At 41.0% G+C, this 25,734-nt stretch overlaps 1 protein-coding gene across 1 annotated transcript in view; it reads left to right on the forward strand.

Moving 5' to 3' along the window:
- The window catches only part of LOC139571177 (CUB and sushi domain-containing protein 1-like), a 572,617-nt gene that overhangs the window by 246,852 nt on the left and 300,031 nt on the right, over positions 1–25,734 (forward strand). The window contains exon 3 of the mRNA XM_071393795.1: positions 14,159–14,271. Within this exon, the coding sequence (XP_071249896.1) occupies positions 14,159–14,271 (113 nt within the window). The remainder of the gene's footprint in view (positions 1–14,158; positions 14,272–25,734) is intronic.

Below are 25,734 nucleotides of genomic sequence, written 5' to 3' on the forward strand. Positions count from 1 at the left end.
TTTGAAAGTTTCTTCAAGCGCAGTCGCAAAAACCATCCAGCGCTATGATGAAACTGGCTCTCATGAGGACCGCCACAGGAAAGGAAGACCCAGAGATACATCTGCTGCAGTGGATAAGTTTATTAGAGTTATCAGCCTCAAATATTGCATCCCAAATAAATGCTTTAGAGTTCAAGTAACAGACACATCTCAACATCAACTGTTCAGAGGAGACTGCATGAATCAGGCCTTCATGTTCGAATTGCTGCAAAGAAGCCAATACTAAAGGACACCAATAATAAGAAGAGACTTGCTTGGGCCAAGAAACAAGAGCAATGGACATTAGACCAGTGGAAATCTGTCCTTTGCTCTGATGCGTCCGCTGTCATGTGCCTTTTCCTGAGGAATGGCTTCCGTCTGGCCTCTCTACCATAAAGATCTGATTGGTGGAGTGCTGCAGAGATGGTTGTCCTTCTGGAAGATTCTCCCATTTCCACAGAGGAACTCTGGAGCTTTGTCAGAGTGATCATTGGGTTCTTGGTCACCTCCCTGACCAAGGCCCTTCTCCCATTATTGGCCGAGCAGTGGTTCCAATCTTCTTCCTTTTAAGAAGGATGGAGGCCACTGTGTTCCTGAGGACATTCAATGCTGCATACATTTTCTGGTACCCTTCCTCAGATCTATGCCTCGAAAAAATCTTGACTGAGTTCTACGGACAGTTTCTTCAACCTCATGACTAGGTTTTTGCTCTGACATGCACTGTCAACTGTGGGACCTTATACAGACAGGTGTGTGCCTTTCCAAATCATGTCCAATCAATTGAATTTAGCACAGGTGGACTTCAATCAAGTTGTAGTAACATCTCAAGGATGATCAATGGCAGCAGGATGCACTTGAGCTCAATTTCGAGTCTCATAGCAAAAGGTCTGAATATTTATGTATTAAGTTATTTTTGTTTTTTATTTCTAAAAACCTGTTTTCACTTCGTCATTATTGCATATTGTGTGTAGATTGAGGAGTTTTTTATTTATTTAATCAATTTTAGAATAAGGCTGTCATGCTTTGTCATGATGAGGTATTGTGTGTAGATTGATGAGAAAAAAACAATGTAATACATTTTTGAATAAGGCTGGTACGTAACAAAATGTGTAAAAAGTCAAGGGGTCTGAATTCTTTCCGAATGCACTGTACAGTGGGGCAAAAAAGTATTTAGTCAGCCACCAATTGCGCAAGTTCTCCCACTTAAAAAGATGAGAGAGGCCTGTAATTTTCATCATAGGTACACTTCAACTGACAGACAAAATGAGGAAAAAAAATATCCAGAAAATCACATTGTAGGATTTTTAATGAATTTATTTGCAAATTATGGTGGAAAATAAGTATTTGGTCAATAACAAAAGTTTATCTCAATACTTTGTTATATACCCTTTGTTGGCAATGACAGAGGTCAAACGTTTTCTGTAAGTCTTCACAAGGTTTTCACACACTGTTGCTGGTATTTTGGCCCATTCCTCCATGCAGATCTCCTCTAGAGCAGTGATGTTTTGGGGCTGTTGCTGGGCAACACGGACTTTCAACTCTCTCCAAAGATCTTCTATGGGGTTGAAATCTGGAGACTGGCTAGGCCACTCCAGGACCTTGAAATGCTTCTTACGAAGCCACTCCTTCGTTGCCCGGGCGGTGTGTTTGGGATCATTGTCATGCTGAAAGACCCAGCCACGTTTCATCTTCAATGCCCTTGCTGATGGAAGGAGGTTTTCACTCAAAATCTCACGATACATGGCCCCATTCATTCTTTCCTTTACACGGATCAGTTGTCCTGGTCCCTTTGCAGAAAAACAGCCCCAAAGCATGATGTTTCCACCCCCATGCTTCACAGTAGGTATGGTGTTCTTTGGATGCAACTCAGCATTCTTTGTCCTCCAAACACGACGAGTTGAGTTTTTACCAAAAAGTTCTATTTTGGTTTCATCTGACCATATGACATTCTCCCAATCTTCTTCTGGATCATCCAAATGCTCTCTAGCAAACTTCAGACGGGCCTGGACATGTACTGGCTTAAGCAGGGGGACACGTCTGGCACTGCAGGATTTGAGTCCCTGGCGGCGTAGTGTGTTACTGATGGTAGGCTTTGTTACTTTGGTCCCAGCTCTCTGCAGGTCATTCACTAGGTCCCCCGTGTGGTTCTGGGATTTTTGCTCACCTTGTGATCATTTTGACCCCACGGGGTGAGATCTTGCGTGGAGCCCCAGATCGAGGGAGATTATCAATGGTCTTGTATGTCTTCCATTTCCTAATAATTGCTCCCACAGTTGATTTCTTCAAACCAAGCTGCTTGCCTATTGCAGATTCAGTCTTCCCAGCCTGGTGCAGGTCTACAATTTTGTTTCTGGTGTCCTTTGACAGCTCTTTGGTCTTGGCCATAGTGGAGTTTGGAGTGTGACTGTTTGAGGTTGTGGACAGGTGTCATTAATACAGGTAACGAGTGGAGGATAGAGGAGCCTCTTAAAGAAGAAGTTACAGGTCTGTGAGAGCCAGAAATCTTGCTTGTTTGTAGGTGACCAAATACTTATTTTCCACCATAATTTGCAAATAAATTCATTAAAAATCCCACAATGTGATGTTCTGGAATTTTTTTTCTCATTTTGTCTGTCATAGTTGAAGTGTTTTTTTGTTGCACTGAGCAATTTGGTACGCCACCTTATATGATGCCAGTAGTGCTCGCTGGTTTACTGAAGTAGCATTCACAAAGCGGGACGATTGTTGGCAATATTCGGCACGATTTCGCTGAAAAAACTCAAGCGGCTTATCAGCGTGATTGCGGTGTAATGTCTTTAAGTGACGCCTTAATTTATTTGGCTTCATGCTGTCCGCTGCCAACATTTTTAGACACAGTAAACCAGTATACCGGTCTTTCCTCGTCTCCCACTGTAGTCACAGTGAAGCCAAGCGCTACATACGCGTCGTCATATTTCCTCGTCTTAGCTTTCGGGAGACTTACGTTTGTCTCATTATCTCCGTCTCTCTCCGCCTTTCTTTTCATCCCTGTTAAATATTTTTCCATGGTGTCTCTTAAGGGTTTGTTATCTGCACTTCATATATCCTGCTCTGTGCTGTGTGCTCTTGTTCGGTGCAAAAAAAAACTACTCCCTGCGGCAAAAAAAAGCATGTTCCCCGGGGTCCCCTGGCGCGCCCCACTATTTGAGAAGGACTGACCTAACTCAATAGGTGGCTGGTCACAAACCTGTGTGTCTTATGTTTTGGTTGAGGTAACTCTAGTTGGCAGGTGTTACTACAAAATACTACAGTCATATCAGCAAAAACACTACAGTATACTACAGTAGTTCGTCCCTTAAAAGTTGCAGCGTACTGTGACGCAGCTTGCATGGTGCCGCAGAATTCTATGATACGTTATTTAAGTGTGAACCACTGGTACCATTAATGCTAGTTAGTGCTAGTTTGACCACCAGAGGGCATCTTTGAGAAGCATTTGATAGCCTTCAATAGTGGCTGTACTAGAGAATTTAAAACCTTTTTTTGTAAGAACATAGTATATATATGGGACTGATTTTAAGACATGTTGCTTAATTAGTTTGATTAATATTATGGTGTTTCTATTTCAAGAAAAATGAAAAAATATGGCGCTGTACAACTTGACGGCCAGGAGTAGGCTATTTAGCTAAGACTCCCTGTGTTGTGCGGGCACTAAGAGCATAACATTTCTACACCCTAATCGTATAATTGTAGTCTAACCAATACCCAAACGGAGATTCAGTGAAAATAAAAATCTCATTGATTTATCAAACCAGTCCCCATGCTTGTCTCAGAGAAGCGCGAAGCAGTGCTAAAATAGTTGTAGGCTATTGCTTCAAATCCTATTGCTTCTAACTTCAATATGCTCTTTAAATTAATAAGACCTACACCACTTTTAATAATGTATCTGTGAGAATATCCAAGGGGCTTTTATATAATTCTAAATGAAAAATAATAATAAATCGCTTTGTTTAAAAAATAACAATATTTTGGATAGGATTTTGTATTCAAATTACATAAAATGAGCGAGAAAAAGGCCATTCTTGAACATGGGGTGAGACATTGTTACTAATTTGTAAATAAAGCCAGTTTGTAATTTAGAATTATTTATTTCTGTTATAGAGGGAGAGAAACCAAAAACCAGTAGTCATCTCATGGGTCTCCCAGTCGAGGAGCAGGTATTGAATCAGCATCTATAGCAACACAGCTTGCACTGCAATGCAGTGTCTTTGACCATTGCGCCACTCAGGCATTGTACAACGTGACCAGTCGGGATTGGGCTACAGTACTACAGTAAAATCAAAATAATCCTAACAAAATATAATAATAAAAACCTTAGTCTAACAACAGTTTTAGTAAGTAATACTGAAGTCGTGCACAATTATCAGTTTCTATTTAGGTTTATGTCACCCATTCATTGTCAGTTAGAGACACAGTAGGACCCAGAAGCATAATCAGTGCTCTAACTTCCCCTTGCGCTGGTCTGGAGCAATGAAGTGGTGACGCAGGGTACCGTACTAAACCACAAATTACCTAAACCACAAAGTCCCGCAGCATTATCACAAAACTTTTAGTGGAGCAACCACAGTACAGTCATGTATGCATAAAACTACAGTAAATACTACCATATACTACAGTCATGTCCACAAAAACACTACAGTAAATACTACCGTATACTACAGTCATGTCCGCAAGAACACTTCAGTGAATACTACATTCAAGTCCGCAAAAACACTACAGTGAATACTATATTATAGAAATATAGAAATACTAATATATTTTGACCATAGTATACTATAGTCTACAGTTTATGACATTGTTTTTAATGGTTTGTCATTTAATGCATTTTATCCCCACAGAGACTATTTCAGATATTTTTCAGGTAGTGCGTGAGGGGTGGCATAATGTGAACATTCTCCTGCCCTACTTTAGATTTGAGTGAAAATTGCTTGGAGCACTAGATTATAAAAACAGACAATGCAGACAGACAGGCATTGCTTTAGTGCTTTGTATTTAGTCACCTGTAGTGCTTTGTATTTAGTCACTTATAGGCTTAGTGTTTCTTATCATTTGATAAAAACACTAACATGTTTGGTTATTCTACCCTAATGTATGCTATGCTGAACGTGTTGGGAGTGTCGATAAGCCACAAACTCACACCACTTTACTTTAACAATTTGAATTATGCTTTTCTATATGCTAAAGGTCTTGCTATCAATCATGCTCATCTAGGAAAAACAAACATCCAAGATAGCACACTATTACACTCTTAGAAAAAAAGCTGTTATCTAGAACCTAAAAGGGTTCTTCGGCTGTTCCCATAGGAGAACCGTTTGAATAACTCTTTTGGGTTCCATGTAGTGTATGCCTTTGTATCCGTATGGATCAGAAGTTACGGTTCAGTCACCTGAATTCTGTGCAAAAGTGCTGGGGGCGTTGCAGAGAGTACCACTGTCAGGGAATTGAATTCTGTAACAGAACAGAGTCTGCGTTTGACTCCTATGATTGATGCAGTTGTACTGTGAGTCAAGGAGAGCCAAGGCTTGCTGAGCCATGTGATGGATATACCAATATATTTTGACTACACCGTTGGTGGGCTCCAATAACCTGCTCACCTTTTTGCAGGATGACAAATGGTAGAGCTGGTGTCCATTTCATGATTCACTATACTATATATATTGGGGTGTATTTCTAAGACAGTTGCTTGAGTCCATAGTGTGGCAAAACACACTACATGACCAAAAGTATGTGGACACCTGCTCGTCGAACATCTCATTCCAAAATCATGGGCATTAATATGGAATTGGTCCCCCCTTTGCTGCTATAACAGCCTCCACTCTTCTGGGAAGGCTTTGCACTAGATGTTGGAACATTGCTGCAGGGACTTGCTTCCATTCAGCCACAAGTGCATTAGTGAGGTCGGGCACTGATGTTGAGTAATTAGGTTGGGCTCATAGTCTGCATTCCAATTCATCCCAAAGGTGTTCGATGCGGTTGAGGTCAGGGCTCTGTGCAGGCCAGTCAAGTTCTTCCACACCGATCTCGACAAACCATTTCTGTATGGACCTCGCTTTGTGCACTGGGGCATTGTCATGCTGAAACAGGAAAGGGCCTTCCCCAAACTGTTGCCACAAAGTTGGAAGCACAGAATCGTCTAGAATGTCATTGTATGCTGTAGCATTAAGATTTCCCTTTTCTGGAACTAAGGGGCCTAGCCTGAACCATGAAAAACAGCCCCAGGCAATTATTCCTTGGCATTATGCATTGGGGCAGGTAGCGTTCTCCTGGCATCTGCAAAACCCAGATGCGTCTGTTAGACTGCCAGATCGTGAAGCGTGATACATCACTCCAGAGAACACGTTTCTCCTGCTCCAGAGCTTTACACCACTATAGCCCACGCTTGGCATTGCACATGGTGATCTTAGGCTTGTGTGCGGCTGCTCGACCATGGAGACCCATTTCATGAAGCTCCCGACAATTAGTTATTGTGCTGATGTTGTTTCCAGAGGCAGTTTGGAACTTGGTAGTGACTGTCGCAACCAAGGACAGATACGCGCTTCTGCACTCGGTGGTCCCATTCTGTGAGCTTGTGTGGCCTACCACTTCACGGCTGAGCTGTAGTTGCTCCTAGACGTTTCCACTTCACAGTAACGGCACTAACAGTTGACGTACGACGTACGACGTACGAATTAGAATCAGGGCAGCTCTAGCAGGGCAGAAATTTGACAAACTCACTTGTTGGAAAGGTGGCATCCTATGACGGTGCCACGTTGAAAGTCACTGAGCTCTTCGGTAAGGCCATTCTACTGCCAATGTTAGTCTATAGCGATTGCATGGCTGTGTGCTCGATTTTATACACCTGTCAGCAACGGGTGTGGCTAAAATAGCCGAATCCACTAATTTGAAGGGGTGTCCACAAACTTTTGTTTATATAGCGTTCAAACATAGTTATTGCTTGTTTTGTCTAGTGTTGTTTCCAAACACCTTGCAGCTTGAGGGTATTGAAACACAAAATGAGATGACTTAGACTTCATTGTACTAGAGTGAATGCTGTAGAGTGAATACTATAGAGTGAATACAGATGGATCTCAGAAATAATGAGAATAAAAATCCTCAAACAATACACTGGTTGATAATCTAGAATCAGCTCTGTATCAGTGACTGAGGTGTTGAACCCATTGTCAACTACTGAAATATCTCTATTCACAAACCAGGCACAAAGATAATCCCAGAAACAGAATAACCCAGGACTGAGAATGATACATCAGGCAACTTGAAACAGCAATATGAAATCACAGTATACTTTTTCTATGACTGTCATTGTTCAGTCCAGAGATTGACAAAGTCAGAAAACTAAACCTCCTCTAAGACAGCCAATGATATTTTTTTGCATGGCGAAGCATCCCTCATGGAAAACTCTTGAAGTGAAATGTTGTAATATGAATAGGGCCGAGGGAACTGCACTGTTCTCCTTACCTTAGAACTGAAACTGAAATGCTTGACATTATACCTACTTCTCTGAGGCCCCCACAGAGTTACAGTATTACAGTCGAGACCAATTGACTTAAAACAATGATTTGAGGAATTGAAAGAGTTGAACGGCAAAGCCTAAGCGGAACCGATTTCTCAGATACTTGATAATTGACGAAGCAATCCTACATCTATGACATGGTAATGCTGCTCACCATTCACTTAAAATACATTAGTGACACACAGTGGTTCCTCATTTAAATGTTGCGTCATACTGCATAATTGCGTGCGTTATGCTTTGGTTTGTTGTGGTATGCTTCGGGTTATTTTCAGAGCTTGCCATTAATGCTCATTTAACCACCAGAGGGCATCTTTGAGCACATCTACTTGATTATGCAATATTATGGTGTTTCTCTTCCAAGAAAAACAAAAATGCATTTTACAGTAGCCTATGTAGGCCTATAGCCTACTGTACCTAAAACATCTGTTGGTTCAAGTCCTTCAAAAATAGAAACATGGGCAAAATATTGTATAAAATATTTCTATGGTTAAAGGTCTATCGATGGTCATTTCAATTCAAATGTAACTCATTCCATTCTTGTTCCAGGAAAATATGTCGCCATACAACATGACAGGAAAGATTTTAGTTTACCGGCCATTTGAAAAATTTACCGGAGCCATATGCATTGGATGCCCACCATCTTGTCGCGTAAAGGCAACTCCAAAAGCCTGCGAAGGTTGTGTAATATGAGACTCACATGCTCTAGAAAATATATAATGCTATTATTTTCTATTGGTATCATGATGAAGATGCTCTCAATGTAAGACACTACGCCTGCTAAGTTTCAAAATATAACTCTTTATATGTTAATTGTTGTTATATTTCATTATATTCTTAGCCTACTATAAAATATGTGTGTTGACTGTGATCAGGGTAGCCAAAGTGTGTCTTGTCTGTTTAATGAACAAAATAACTATTGATTTAATGTGCATGGCGCAGCCGTATACAGTAGGCTGCACAGACCAGTAACATAATTAAACGTATGTTTTATTCGGACCTGCCTAAAACAAATTAATAATGGATTTCTTTGTGATGGTGTATTCAATGGATTTATTAAAATAGATAATAATGTATGTTGAGACAGCGTGCAACCTGAGCATGCATAACTACCTGGCCTGCTGCGTGGAAATATAGGAAAGTGCTTTTTTAACATCCATTACGAATGATAATACAGTATATTCAAACTATAGTTCCTCACAGTAAGCTATTTGAAAAATCTTTCAACAATCAATCACACTTTCTCGGTATGAAAGAGCACTTCCTTCCCAAATGTACAGTTGCATCTTGTTAAGAATCAGTAGCAGACGAGTACAGTGGTTGGTCTCATTGGACAAGTTGTGTGACACACTGACCTATTGTCAATAACAGACAGAATCGACACTTCCTTTCCCCTGTTTCTCTCGATATTTGTCTTTTTACTTTGGCTGTGGTGGTGTAGTATACCCCTGTAGTTACTTGGCTCTTAGGCTAAGTCTCATCACTAGCCAGACTCGATTCACAGTCGAACAGTAACGCAATCAACTGTGCATGCAAATGAGCACATACACTGAATCAATCTGCACATACACCCAACCACGAACATGAGATCTCTCTTAACTAAACTGATGGATGCTTTGTATGGGTGCACACTGGCCCCATTGATGACTTGTAAGGCAGACATTCAAAGACCAGCTCACCTAATCTTACAATCAGTGTTCACCAGTGAAATTATGCACACATCTCTCATTTACAGGAACCCTCATCACAGAATATAAAGGCAATTTCAGAGCTTCCAGCCTTTATTCCACACAAAGCATTGTTCTTTTGCTTGGAGTCCATTGAGGTACATTACAATTAAGCTCCAGATCAAGCAAATTAGAAAGGGAGGGAGTTCTAAGAAAGTAATTGGACACAATTGTCTTTATGACTAAGTGATCACTTAGTTACTTTTCCTAGTCATTAAAAAAAAAAAATCAGCTCAAAATTCTGAACCTATAGAGAAAAGCCAGGATGTATGATCTTTGGACTTCTGTACCAATTTGCCTTTAAAGATGAATTGTCACAGTGATCAATAGAGATGACGTAAAAACCCTAAACTTTTAAAGTTATGTGTAGGTTTATAACAAAACAAAAAAGTTTCATAAAAAAAGGACGCTCCATCGTCTGTGAATAACCTATTGCTATACTTCTGAAAATACTTTAGAAATTATCGTTAAAAGGGAGGGATAGAAGTCAAGGTGGATGAATCGTCTGTCAGTAAACAGATAGGCCTACAGTTACTCCAAAGACCTTGGAGTCATTGGAAATGGAGCTAAGTCCCATGTTCTCTCTGAGCTAATGCACACTGTGCTGACACCCTTGAAAGAGTAGCAGCATCATAACAACTCCACAGACTAGCTCTGTTATGGACTCTAATAAAAGCCTCTGACTGGTCTGGGAACTTACTGACAATATCATTTTTCAACACCAATCAGGCATCTCTTTGCAAACTGCAAACATGCATGCACTCAAAAAGTCCCAAACGTACGAATTAGAAGCCAAAGTTCAAATCCTAGCCATAAAGATGGTTGTATTTATTAACACAATCTATCCAACAATGGTATTGGTCAACAATGGTATGTATACACATTAGTTGGCCGTGCTGTACAGTATCCAGGCTCTAAGAATTCCATTCAGACATGTCAATTAGCCCTTTGTGAATGTTAGCAATGTATTTGTTGTACTTGGTTTTTGTACTTGTTGGCTAAGTTATTCCCCAAGAGCTAAAAGCTGACAACAAGAATCTAAGTCCTCACACCCATAACTGTCTCTAATTGCAGAGGTGCTGTTATGCCATGATCTAACAGTCTGTTGATTCTGAGAAAACCCTCACATTGTTTGCAACTTGCCACTCTTCCATTTGAAATAGAGTAACGGTTGAACACTAACCACTAATACAGTCTCTGTGACCAGACCCCGGCATTAGTCTTGCTATTATCATTACTCAGATTTATTCGCTATTCCCCTTCTCCATTTTAACTGATTGAAAAACTAAAGAGAATACCCTGAATATTATTTCCTTCTAGTCCTCAGTTCCGGTTTGTTTATTCAAGGATTATCAATATAACAACAATCACCGTCTAATTAATTTTGTGCTTCCAAAGTATGGTGATGTGGCCATGGCAGTGTCAAAAGGAATTCTGTTTTCAGAGCTGTTGTCAGTGCAGCTGCTAATCAGGAGTTTTCATCTGTGAACAAGAGCTGCATTTACTCAAGGGTCTCGTCTTTGAGGTGACGGAGAAACCACTTATTTCAGCAGTTTTGACTCTTAGACAACTTTCCAAGTGATTTTCCAAGAGGAACTGAGAGTTAAACCAAACAATAATTCAATGTCAAGCAAGGATAAGGAGCCCATTCTCATTGAACAAAGCCATGGTATTTCGGCAAGTTGAAGCTGTTTAGGGTTGTATCCCTTTATTTTAAGCAATAGTTGAAAGATTAGTGTAATCTGTGTGGGTAGCTGGACAGGTAAGATGACGGACAGTGAAGGTGAACAGGTGGTCACGTGTCAGGTGACAGAGGAATGGATGAGACTGAGGCAGGAATTCCTTTAACCATAAAGTGGTATATTTACTGAGTAGTCTGTGCTGCATAACAAAGGAAACAGAATAACATGTATCCAATCAAATTCATAATCACAAAAATTAAATCATAACAATTACTCATTATTAACATAATTAGGTAATTCAGTTCAATAAGAAGTCAATAGGAATCATCCTTGAGTCATTTAGGCTCGTAACTATTCATCATAATCATGAGAAGACTAATACAAATAATTCAATCAGTGATCGGTTATTCAATCTATAATCTCCATCAGTTTGATATCAGAATGGACCAGTTCAGCAAACAATGACATTTCATATTTTACCCTTTCAAGTTTGTCTTCATATGTACATGTCATTTCATTACATATTAACCATATCGATTGCATAATTGGCCTGTGATGATCTGTAGGCCGTGATCATTGACCATTTACATTACATAATAGGTTTGAAAGCGTGAGCTCCAAGCCGCACTCCGCGGTAATAACTATAAACAATAACTGATGGCCCGCTCTCCCGATCGCAACAGATAGTTCAGATGAAAGGTAACAGATTCGGTGGATTTACGTGGATTCATGGGGATTAGACGGAGTTAAGGAAGAGAAAGCAGCGAGATCGGGCGATGGCGATTTCCTCCTTTTAATGAGTTGAGATCTGTCGGACATTTCCACCTGACCCAATTAAAGCGCCCCTGGCCCAGATGAGCAAGTGGCCACGAATTAAAGGATTCTTCCAGCAACTCCATGGGCCTTTTCTACAATAGTGTTGTCAATATAACATAAGGACATACATACTGTATATTGGTGGCAGAATACACAGATATTTTCTGTGGATTATACATAGATAAGGTAATAATAGCCTTAATATACAATAGCATGAAAGCTGACTGAAACCAATGTTATTGCCAGAGGTTTTCACAGGGACATCTCAAATGTCCACACAATCATCCTCAGTGTAAACAGTTTAGCACCTTTGTTTCTTTAGGCCATGTTGGTCATCTGTCCTCTGTGTGCATATGCTTGAAACATGTTTCTGCGCTGACACCTGTGTCTGGATTAGGTAGATCGTTTGGATTAGTGACAGGCCCATGAAGAATAGGTGGCTCACTGCATAGTGTATATTAATTAGCGTGGCATTTAAGAGATTATGACATATATCCTGACAATCTATTTTACTTGGTATTACCCAGTGTGTTGACAGCCATTGGTGAGCTAACAGAAGCTAACAGTAATAATACACTGAGGGTAGACCTTTTTTTTTAGTTGTGGAAAAAATACAATATCTCTCACAGGTGAGTGAATCAAACTATTAGTGGTAAACATTACAGTGGCAGTTATTTGTTTTTGTGCCCAAGCAAGCCACTTCATTCATTGGATACAAATAGGTGTGTGTGTATGTGTGTGTGTGTGTGTGTGTGTGTGTGTGTGTGTGTGTGTGTGTGTGTGTGTGTGTGTGTGTGTGTGTGTGTGTGTGTGTGTGTGTGTGTGTGTGTGTGTGTGTGTGTGTGTGTGTGTGTGTGTGTGTGTGTGTGGAGGGTGGGGCGAAATAAATTATTCAGTGCAGTTGTCTCCTGTACCAACACAGAATGAAAGATTCACACGCTGCTCAAGTTTGAAATTAAATTAACACAAAATGGCTTGTTGAACAAAAGTAAGTGGGAAAATCACTGGACATAAAATGAATGATTGATTAAAGACCTGCCAGGCAGATTGATACTCTACTGCAAACAAGAAGTGCACACATCATTCTGGGAACATGCTCCAGTAGTAGTACAGTATAGGAATGCCATTGGTGGCTACACTCTTAGAAAAATAGGTGCTATCTCCCCACAGGAGAAACCTTTGAAGAACCCTTTTTGGTTCCAGGTAGAACCCTATTTTGGTTCCAGGTAGAACCCTTTTGAGTTCCACATAGAGCCCTTTCCACAGATGGTTTTACATGGAACCCAAAATAGTTCTACCTGGAACCAAAACTGTTATCCTATTTTCTAAGAATGTAGGAAATATCTATAGTAAGCGTTTGATTTCAGTGACTAATATGATTCATATCAGCCTTTAGTAAGGGTGTCATTGAGAAAGGATTAAAAGCCTCCTTCTTGAAATTATTATTGGATAGACCTAATGGATCAGTGGTTTATTACCACTTTTTTTTTTACAGACTTTACAACTCTTGGTTTGATGAGTTGAAACAAGATTATAGGCTAACTAGTTAGCTTGTTTAATGGCAAAATATTGATATTCATAATATTGGTTACTAGGTGTTTGTACCTAAACGCTATTGTAACAAATTAACAATAATGCCTTTATTATCCAGTAAATATTATGCATTTGTTTGGTACTCTGTTCAGTAACAGTTTTTTGATTGTTAGAACTTAGCTACATCAGAAAATATTGACATTAGCTACAGAACAGTCACTTTACTTATCTTTGGCAGCCTCATGCTCTGATTGTTTGTGCATTAACAGGTCAACGAGATGCTGCCCGACTCTGGTTTAGCATTCACACCTAATGGACTGACATTTTGGCAGTAGAATCTGGTCAGTCTGAACTGGCTTTAGGAAATAGAAAGTTGTGAGTGCACATCACGCAGCGATACACATTTTGGGGAGCTTTATCTATAATTGAATGTGGACACTAGCGATGTAGGCGTACAGGGAAAATCAGTTGGGTTTATTTCTGTGTCACATCTGCACTGTTTCTGTGAGCTGCACTCTGTCCATGTGACACTATCTTATCTATGTGCTCTGACACCAGAATGTGTTAGCGTTAGATCCTAGTGAAGGCATACCCTGGTTCTTTGTTCCTGGGTCCTTGAGGCAGTCTAGCAATGCTATTGTCCTTCTGTTCTTGTTCCTTGCCATGCTTGTTATTGTGTGCCTGATGTCATTTCCTTTTCTGCTGGGTGTAAAGCCTTTTACTTTTACGTCCTTTCTCTGAAAACTTAAAATTTGAGACAAAAGCACAGTACAAAACTGGGACCACTAACAATAATGTGAAGTACTTAAATATTTGATAACAATGACTAGATGTTATGTAACATTTCTCTCTCTTCGCAGGTTATCTGGCTTCATGTTGCCGTCGCCTATTGTGAGCACAGGGTCAATAATGGCCCTTTGGTTCACAACAGATTTTGCTGTGAGTGCACAAGGATTTAAAGCAATTTATGAAGGTGAGACCTATTATTATTGCATGTTTCTCTAATTAAAAGCCTGGCTGGATTGATGTATTATAGGGTTTAAAAATACTGAACATATTTGTGTTACCAAAATGGTAATTGTCTTACTATTGACTTGTTTCTCTACTATATATTGATTTCATTGGTTAAGTTGACAGTGGATTGTACTTGCATCACCAGAGTAGTTTGTTTGATTCCCTCATGGGCCACAAATAATCAATATAAAATATAAATTACTGTTCTTTTTTATAGGGTAATTCTTGAATCTGTGTCTGAAAATCTCCATATTATATTTCATATGAAAAAACACGGCTAAGTTCACTTAAATTGACAAAAACCACCCCAAAACGATCTTTTGGTATTTGTTTTTACAGCCGGTATGATACATTTAGCATACCGCATCATAACGGTTGTGTTTCTTTATTTTGAAGTTATGTATCTTTAAAACTTGATTGTTGACACGCAAAACATTTTGGGACTATAACAACAATGGACTAATGAAACAAAAAACCAAAGATAGTTCTTGGGTGGAGTTTTCCTTTAACATGCACCTCTTCAGGACCTCAATTTGTTACTGTTTAAGCTGTGTGCAGAGAGATGTGGCTAATGCTGTAGTTGTTATCTGCTTAGTACATGTTCCCATTTACGTTATTTTGGCATTATTTGCATGATTAAACCTGTGGTTGATAGCTGTGGCATTTCAAGGGAGTTCAGGTCAACTGTATCAAACTAGGGTCATTACAAAACTGTATAGTGTGTTTTATAAAGTAAACAGCACAAATCACTTTGACCCAGCCAGGACAATACTGCATGTCATTTATTTTCCATGAGTCTAAATATCACTGGAGTCTCAACTCACCCCCTTTGTAGGAAACATCTCTCAGGATGGCATACACTGTATGAGCCCTCTTGAGACACTGGGGCCTAGGCTATGAATGATGCACGAGCATGGCACTTTGCTCGTAAACCTTTCTAAAGATAAGCATGCTTTTTTCTTTGTTTTTTTCTCTCGGAACATTTTCATCCCTAGTGATTCAGAGTTGTGTTAGTGCTACAGGGTTGTGAGGGGATACCAAAACTCAATTCCCTAAATGTTTTCTAACGCAATATCAGTCTCATTTGGCAACAACACTTGTTCCTGGTTTTGACAATTCCTTTTATGGACAATGGTTTATTGTGTGTAGCGTGCGCTAGTTCTTGCTTTGAGTGATAAGAAAGAATGAACAATGATGGGCTTATCTAATGTTGGCTGTATCAGAACACTTTCTCCTGATATCTTAGCACTGACTACTGATATCTTTGTACTAACCACTGCCTCAGAATGAATTACAGCTACTGTATGTTGTATGTTACAGCATGAATAAGGTTGGCAATATTGCGTTATATTGCGTTCTCTACATGTGTTTTATTCATCCACATAGAAGAAGAATTGTCACTTTTGCATTCTAGGAAAATGTCACATCTTCTTTTATTATGCGTTAGTGGCTGGCCTCTCAGAACATGAATAGCTAATCCATCAGGGTAATGGCGTTTAATAAGGGTGTTTTGTCTGGTTGTCTGAATGGGCTCCATTTAAGCCGACAAAGATTGATTTTCCATGTAACCATTGGAGTCTAAATGAAATTGACTGCAGATTTTGTCTGGGATTTTAAAGAATTTTGATACAGGCCAGGATTTCATTGATAAAAGTGTCACAACCATTGTTATGATGAAGGGTGTTGCTGGACCCCTAGAGTGTTAATAGTATTGATGGTAACAACATTTCCTTTGGTAGCATTGTATTTTTCATTTTCAGTTTATTGCAGTTGAGATTGAGATATGATGTTATCCAACTATGCAACCTGCAGGTTTTCCCAGCAGCCCTTAGATTGTGATTTATGGGCCATTACACTTGACTAATTGTAGCTAATCTATTTGCCTCTCTTGATTGGCACAACAGTGTGCGAGATGGATAAATATCCTAGCAGCGTATTTACCTCCACAGATGCTCTCAGGAATCAGAAATAGCTATGTTTGCAAATTGATTTACTGTTGATGAAGCTAAATGAGTACAAAAAGACAAAAAGACAAATAAGCATATTATTATAAAAACCATCATAGTGATCCCATTTTAATTCAATCATTGTCACTAACATTTCATTAAGTATATTTCTTTAGACCTTTATTGGAAAGATTTTTATGAAAAATTATAAGTACAAAATCCTGCAGTAGATAATGGACAACTCCAGCAGGGTGCTGTTCCAACATATAGTGAAACCTTCAAATGGAGCCTGGTCCATCAAGTAGGATGAGAGTCCAACCGATATTTAACCAAGCCTTGAAGATTCAGAATAGTGCTTTACGCCAAGAATCAGCTTTATATGAAATAATTGGCTACTATGTTTTATGAAACAATGAAACATATATTTTAGAGATTTACGGTAGCATGCAAATATGCTATTTTATTCAGCCTTTCATTCGTAAGGCTCTATGGGGACACACTTAAAGTGTGTTCAATTACAATCCAAGAAGAGTAACAACAATAATCTTAGAAGTGGCGTCTCTCATATTAGATCAGTTGAAAAATAGTAACTTTCCTCAAAGGACCTTTGAACACATTACTTTGAGAAAATGCATGGGAGCCACCCAGGTGTGAAACAAGCTGTACTAGATTGTACAGAGAAAGTGCCCATGAACAACCAACGCCTCTTTCCGATTTGTTAGAGGTATTGCTCCCCATAGTACTAACTGCAACCACCAAGATGCCATCTTCAAAGCACTAAAGTTGGCACACTGGAAGGATTTAAATCCCTGTGCCACTTTTAATCATTCCTTTCAAGTCTCTTGTTAAGGGATATCTTTAACTTTCTTGCACAGCGCAACATGAAGACGTTTTAAAATCAACCGTAAGACATATCTGAATATTATTTGATGGAACTATTATCTGAGACAAAATAGAATTAGAAAACAACTAAATAAGAGAGAATTACAACCAGAGGATGCATATAGCTCATGTTTTAAATGACAAGAAAATTGTACAGCGGTATCAAAGTGTTTATCTTATGTTAAACTGCCAAAAGGTAAAGCCTTTAACAAACCATCATGTTGCTTTGCAGTTAGCGCTGTATGCATGTGAATGCACTGGTGTGCGGTGTGTGTAAATCTGTGCATTTTTGGAGGCATGAAAAAGTGGGAAGTGCTGCAGCAGTTAAGCTTAGGTACACAATCACACATCTTTTTTGTTGGTTTCAGATTCCACTGAACAAGAGTCAAACACTCAGCATTCTTTGCCCCATTCCACCATGTTAAGTATTAATCATTATTTTGGCCCCTTAATTTTCACTTGGGATTAATTCTCAACAGGATCCTACACTGAGCAAAAATATAAACACAACATGTAAAGTGTTGGTCCCATGTTTCATGAGCTGAAATAAAAGATCCCAGACGTTTTAAATACGCACAAAAAGCGTATTTCTCTAAAACAAAAATGTGTTTACATCCCTGTCAGTGAGCATTTTTCCTTAGCCAAGATTAAACAGCATGATCATTACATAGGTGCACCTTGTGCTGGGGACAATAAAAGACCAGTGTAAAATCTGCAGTTTTGTCACACAACACAATGCCACAGATGTCTCAAGTTTTGATGGAGTGTGAAATTGGCATGCTGACAGCATGAATGTCCACCAGAGCTGTTGCCAAAGAATTTCATGTTAATTTCTCTACCATAAGCCGCCTCCAAAGTCGTTTTACAGGATTTGGCAGTACGTCCAACTGGCCTCACAACCGCAGACCACATGTATGGCGTTGTGTGGGTGAGTGGTTTGCTGATATCAAAGTTGTAAACAGAGTGCACCATCGTGGTGGTGGGTTTATGTTATGGGCAGGCATAAGCTACGGACAAAAAACATAATTGCATTTTATCGATGGCAATTTGAAAGCACAGAGATACCATGACGAGATCCTGAGGCCCATTGTCGTGCCATTCATCCACTGCGTTCACCTTATTTTTCAGCATGATAATGCACAGCCTCATGTCGCAAGGATCTGTACACAATTCCTGGAAGCTGAAAAGTCACAGTTCTTCCATGGCCTGCATACTCACCAGACATGTAACCCATTGAGAATGTTTGGAATGCTCTGGATCGACATGTATGACAGTTCCCGCCAATATCCAGCAACATTCCACAGGCCACAATCAACAACCTGATCAACTCTATGCGAAGGAGATGTGTCGCGCTGCATGAGGAAAATAGTGGTCACACCAGATACTGACTGGTGTTCTGATCCACCCACCTACTTTTTTTAAGGTATCTGTGACCAACAGATGCATATCTGTATTCCCAGTCATGTGAAATCCATAGATTAGGGCCTAATGAATTTATTTCAATTTACTTATTTCCTTATTTGAACTGTAACTCAGTAAAATCATTCAAAACTGTTGGATGTTGCATTTATATTTTTGTTCAGTATATAAGGGAATTTCCCATGACATTAAAATGAAAATTTGTTCACTATTTCCTTTAGGAAGATGTTTACTCCTGCATCGTATGTATAGTTCTTACATTTTGTGCTGAGATGCATATATTTGTTATGTACCTTATAGGGGATTCTATTCCTCATGGGTGTTTATATTGCAACAGCTTCATTTAGAGCCATAATCATATTTCATATAGAAAAAAGCCCAAGATGCAATAATCAAGTTCTGCAGAGCATTCAAAGGATGATAGACTATCACCTGTGCAATACAATTATGGCTTGGACATATTGGATGGCCTGTAGTGTGAGGTGAGCTAATCCCATGAATAGCTAAATTATGTGACAGAAGTCATTTGAATGATTTAAAGCAAAGTGCACACCGGTTATGTTGAATACCTTGAAGATACATGTGCATATTTAACACACACCAGCTTTGGAGCTTGCCATACGATGTTTATCTACAATTCCACACCTTTGTCAGCTTTGTCATTAACTTCCAGTCAGTTTTATATCAAAATGCTTATAGCCCAGATACTTTCCAATATGTGGAGTGTTTTATCTGTTTACACAACTAAAAAGTAAAATGTATGAACACATTCACTCAGATTGTGTGAATGTATTGGTATTTACAGTATGAGGGGGAGATCAACATTGATATTCAGATCAATCAGCGCTGAATGTTTGTGGTTTTAATGACAGATCTTTATATCGACAGTCAAGGACAAACTCCAAGACAGAGTGCCTTACATATCCAATAAAATCCAAGATGCCTCTTAGAGTTTGTCACGCCCTGGCCTTAGTATTCTTTGTTTTCTTTATTATTTTAGTTAGGTCAGGGTGTGACATGGGGTATGTTTGTGTTTTTGTCTTGTCTTGGGTGGTTGTAGTGTCTAGGGGGATTTGTTAGAGTGTATGGGTTTGTGTTGAGTGAATGTTTCTAGGGAAGTCTATGGTTGAGTGAGTGGTTCTCAATCAGAGACAGATGTTTTTCATTTGTCTCTGATTGGGAGCCATATTTAAGGCGGCCATAGGCATCATGTATTTGTGGGTAATTGTCTATGTTCTATGTTGCATGTGTGCACTAGTTTTTCATAGCTTCACGTTCGTCTGTTCGTCTGTTTTGTTTCATTTTTCTTCTTATAATTAAAGAAGATGTATTTTGCACACGTTGCGCCTTGGTCATCTCTCTCTCCTATAGACGATCGTGACAGAATTACCCACCAATCTAGGACCAAGCGGCGTGTCAAGCGGCAACAGGACCCACCTACACAGGATTCATGGACATGGGAGGAGATACTGGATGGTAAGGGACCTTGGGTACAACCGGGAGAATATCGCCTCCCTTGTGAAGAGCTGGAGGCAGCTAAAGCCGAGAGGAGGCGATATGAGGAGGCAGCACGGAAACAAGGCTTGAAGCCCGTGAGTACAACCCAAAAATGTATTGGGGGGGGGCCTTAAAGGGAGTGTGGCGAAGTCAGGTAGGAGACCTGCACCTACTCCCTGTACTTACCGTGGAGAGCGGGAGTACGGGCGGACACTGTGTTACGCAGTAGAGCGCACGGTGTCTCCTGTACGTGTTCATAGCCCGGTGCGGGTTATTCCACCTCCCCGCACTGGTAGGGCTAGATTGGGCATTGAGCCAGGTGCCATGAAGCCGGCTCAACGCGTCTGGTCACCAGTGCGTCTCCTCGGGCCGGCTTACATGGCACCAGCCTTACGCATGGTGTCCCCGGTTCGCCTACATAGCCCGGTGCGGGTTATTCCACCTCCCCGCACTGGTCGGGCGACGGGGAGCATACAACCAGGTAAGGTTGGGCAGGCTCAGTGCTCAAGGGAGCCAGTACGCCTGCACGGTCCGGTATTTCCGGCACCACCTCCCCGCCCCAGCCCAGTACCACCAGTGACTACACCACGCACCAGGCTTCCAGTGCGTCTCCAGAGCCCTATTCCTCCTCCACGCACTCTCCCTGTGGTGCGTGTCTCCAGCCCATTACCACCAGTGCCTACACCACGCACCAAGCCTCCTGTGTGTCCCCAGAGTCCTGTGCGTCCTGTTGCTGCTCCCCGCACTAGCCTAAAGGTGCGTGTCCTTAGCCCGGTACCTCCAGTTCCGGCGCCACGCACCAGGCCTATAGTGCGTCTCAGCCGGCCAGAGTCTGCCGTCTGCCCAGCGGCGCCTGAACTGCCCGTCTACCCAGCGCCATCTGAGCCATCCGTCTACCCAGCGCCATCTGAGCCATCCGTCTACCCAGCGCCATCTGAGCCATCCGTCTACCCAGCGCCATCTGAGCCATCCGTCTACCCAGCGCCATCTGAGCCATCCGTCTACCCAGCGCCATCTGAGCCATCCGTCTGCACAGAGCCATCTGAGCCGCCCGTCTGTCCAGAGCCGTTAGTCAGTCAGGAGCCGCTAGAGCCATTCGTCAGACAGGATCTGCCAGAGCCGCCAACCAGACAGGATCTGCCAGAGCCGCCAACCAGACAGGATCTGCCAGAGCCGCCAACCATGAGCAGCCAGAGTCGCCAGCCAGCCATGAGCAGCCAGAGTCGCCAGCCAGCCATGAGCAGCCAGAGTCGCCAGCCAGCCATGAGCAGCCAGAGTCGCCAGCCAGCCATGAGCAGCCAGAGTCGCCAGCCAGCCATGAGCAGCCAGAGTCGCCAGCCAGCCATGAGCAGCCAGAGTCGCCAGCCAGCCATGAGCAGCCAGAGTCGCCAGCCAGCCATGAGCAGCCAGAGTCGCCAGCCAGCCAGGATCTTCCGAAGCCGCCAGCCAGCCAGGATCTACCAGAGACACTGAAGCGGATATTGACAATGGTGGAGTGGGGGCCACGTCCCGCACCCGAGCCGCCGCCATATTAAGGCCCACCCCGGACCCTCCCTTTATTTGTCAGGTTTTGCGGTCGGAGTCCGCACCTTTTGGGGGGGGTACTGTCACGCCCTGGCCTTAGTATTCTTTGTTTTCTTTATTATTTTAGTTAGGTCAGGGTGTGACATGGGGTATGTTTGTGTTTTTGTCTTGTCTTGGGTGGTTGTAGTGTCTAGGGGGATTTGTTAGAGTGTATGGGTTTGTGTTGAGTGAATGTGTCTAGGTATGTCTATGGTTGCCTGAGTGGTTCTCAATCAGAGACAGATGTTTTTCATTTGTCTCTGATTGGGAGCCATATTTAAGGCGGCCATAGGCATCATGTATTTGTGGGTAATTGTCTATGTTCTATGTTGCATGTGTGCACTAGTTTTTCATAGCTTCACGTTCGTCTGTTTGTTGTTTTGTTTCATTTTTCTTCTTATAATTAAAGAAGATGTATTTTGCACACGCTGCGCCTTGGTCATCTCTCTCTCCTATAGACGATCGTGACAGAGTTCATGTTTTTAGTTGTTGCTGTAAATCTTCTTGCACCTTTACACTGATAATGATTATCCTCCTATCTGGGCCACCACCCTAAGGGAGCTGCTTTTGTCAACTCCACAAGTCAAAAGGATTTGTAACATCTGAAAAAAGCGTTTCAGTTCTGTATCAACATTTTTATATTTCTATATACTTCTTTGTGGATCTTTCATTTGATACCATAACCAATAATGCAGTGGCTATGTTCAGATTGTCTCTCTCCAAGTTGCAATAATGTAAAGGACACAAGTGTAACCGTTGTGAAATGGCTAGCTAGTTGGCTGTGCTCGCTAGTAGCGTTTCAATCGCTGACATCACTCACTCTGAGACTTAGAAGTAGTTGTTTTTGTGGAGTGCTAGGTAATGGTGCTTCATGAGAGGCAGTTGTTGATGTGTTCAGAGGTTCCCTGGTTTGAGCCCAGGTTGGGGCAATGAGAGGGACGAAATCAACACTGTTACACAAGTAAATGTCACAAAATCCATTGCCGAAATTGCAGAAATTAAAGCACTCTAGTTCTGCGCTCATAGACTGGTGTTCTGCTTTGTGTGAATACACTGAGATGTTAAATGTAAAACATGTCTTACTCCCTAGCTCACTCAACAGTGACCCTCATTGGCTCACTTATCCGTAGAGGCCATGACAGATCAGCATGGGTCAGAGTAAAAACCTTCAAGGCTCAGTGGCCTGGGACCATAGACATTTCATATTCAGCAGGTGTAAAGAAGACTTGGCTGCGCTCTGTGAGCACAGCTCTAACACGTTGTCCACATTTTAGACTGAAGCGTTGTAAAAAAATAAAAATAGAAAAGTAGATTGAAGCAGCACTTTGCATAAAAAAAGAGAGGGACGCCTCCTTGTAACTGAACTATTTTCTGCTGACTCATTCAAATGGCTCCAACTTTTTAACTTGAGAAGTGAATTAGAAAGGAAATGTACAGAAATTTAAGGCCAGTGTCACTGTCAATGTTATAAGGCTGCTTTTGGCCAATTTGAAAATATATTGTTTTCCAGTTAAATGTGTATCCAATTTATTTTCAGTTAATCTATACATGTCAAAGGTCTACGGTCTCTTACGCTGTCCAGATCTCAGAGACCTGAACTGACAGGGTAGCTGGATGGAGTCCTTGAATCATGGCCCTTTATCAAGGAATACCAAATATATGGCACTACAGTGTCCCATAAATTGATACAGTGCTTACACAGACAATGCAGAAACATTTAATGAAATGAATCAATGTTATATGAGTCTATATGTTTTTGTCCTTCATGTTCAAACTGTGACATCTATAATCCATTTATCACGTTTGAAGATAAGAGCCAGGCTCAGACAATGTCGAAGTAACAAAAGTTTATTAATTTGAACACGAGCAGGCAAAGGTACAGGATGGCAGGCAGGCTCAGGGTCAGGTCAGGTAGAGGTCGGTAATCCAGAGTAGAGGGCAAAGGTACCAGACGGCAGTCAGGGTCAGGGCAGGCAGAGGTCGGTAATCCAGAGTAGAGGGCAAAGGTACAGGACGGCAGGCAGGCTCAGGGCAGGCAGAAAGGACAAAACCAGGAAAATAGACAAGGCAGGCGCAAGGGGAACAAAACGGACTCTCACAGACAGATAGAAAACACAGGTAAAAGTACCCAGGGGACAATGGGGAAGATGGGCGACACTTGGAGGGGGGTGGAGACATGTACAGGTGAACAGATCAGGGTGTGACACGCTTTCATAATTAACAGTGTCATGTCTTTGCTATGCCGCATTAAGTGATATGACATGCTATTCTATAAAATAATTTCTCTGTAATTAATATTGCCTGATTAAACTGATCATGTAAATGTAATTAACTAGAAAGTCGGAGCACCACGAAAGAATGTTTATAAAGCTGTTATCTTCCGAATAAACTCTTAAAGACCTGGTAATCTTTTACCTCAATAGCAGTCAATTATTAATCGTCACCTTATTCAGTCTCATCTGAACGTCGTAGTATTCTTGGTTATCTTCACGAACCCTGGCTAACAAGTTGAATCAGCAATACAAAATTTGGTTTAATTATTTATTTACTAAATTCCTAAATAATCACACAGAATTACATATACACCGGATGGATCATACATTGATTACTAATTATGTTATACAAGAAAACGTCCCTGGTGGACGGAACCGATATGACGGCTGGTTACACAAAGAAAGGGGGTTGGGTTTGAATGAAAGCGCAGGAAGACTGAGGAACAAAAGGTTTGGGTCGCTATCGGACCTCGTGAAGCTATACTATCGTAAATACAGAATATTATGCATTCTAAATAACCGCCCATTTGGAAAAGGAAAATGCAAGAAATATTTACTCTGAGCTGTGCTTCGATAGATTGGTCGTAGATGGAAGGCTGAGTTGCCCAGCAGGGATCTCTTGTCCTCTGAAGAATGTCTGGTGGTAAAGTGGATGGATACGTTGTAGTACCGTCGTCGTGTGGTAGAATAGATACTTTGTCCGTCCTTTCCTAGCCCACGTTTACAGCTGCTGCTGCTAACTCAACGGCTAGGAGGTATCACTTCTCTAGTGAATAAGAGTTCAAAGTTCATACCAGGTTGCCATACTATACGCTCATGCTATATTCTGGCTGGTATAGTCGAAATTCATCCTTCCGGCGTGTCGATTGTTACCTCCACGTTGAAATTCGCCCTTTTTAACGTATGGACAGCAGTCCTCACGTCACCGGGAACAGGATGCTAATTTCTTTAGGTTATTGTCGTTCAACCGTTTGCAACCAGAGCTCACGCTGAGGCTGGCTTAGTTCTGTAGTTGATATTAGCCCTTTTAACGTATGGACAACAGTCCTCACGTCCTTGGGAACACAATGCGAAAGGGGCTTTTGTAGTAGGGAAGAGAAGGGCGTGTTTCATAGTTCACAACCAATGTCTGTTCACTTGAGTGGGGCCACTGAGTTGAGCCTTGTTCACTTATGAAAACCATTTCTATAATTTAGAAGCTAAAATTACAATTAATCTTTTCACAAATAGTTTCATATTTAAACATTTAACTTCTCTGCGCTATGGATCCCTTTAGCGGGATCATTTTCCTAAACAACCGCTGAATTGCAGGGTGCAAAATATTACAAAAAATATTTATAATCATGCAATCACAAGTGAAATATACCAAAACACAGCTTAGCTTGTTGTTAATCCACCTATCGTGTCAGATTCTGAAAATATGTTTTGCAGCGAAAGCAATCCAAGCTTTTGTGAGTGTATTAATCAATGCTACAACAGCTAGCCCCAAATTAGCATGGTCACGAAAGTCAGAAAAGCAATACAATTAATCGCTTACCTTTGATAATCTTCGGATGTTTGCACTCACGAGACTCCCAGTTACACAACAAATGTTCTTTTTGTTCGATAAATATTACTTTTATAACAAAAAAATGCCATTTGGGTTGCGCGTTATGTTCAGAAAACTACAGCCTCGTTCCGGTCCTGAAAGACAGAAGAAAATTCCCAAACGTATCAGATTCAAAAATATTACTAAAAATATTTATAATCATGCAAACACAAGTGAAATATACCAAAACACAGCTTAGCTTGTTGTTAATCCACCTATCGTGTCAGATTCTGAAAATATGCTTTGCAGCGAAA

This window comes from Salvelinus alpinus, chromosome 3, assembly GCF_045679555.1.
Source record: "Salvelinus alpinus chromosome 3, SLU_Salpinus.1, whole genome shotgun sequence".
NCBI lineage: Eukaryota > Metazoa > Chordata > Actinopteri > Salmoniformes > Salmonidae > Salvelinus > Salvelinus alpinus.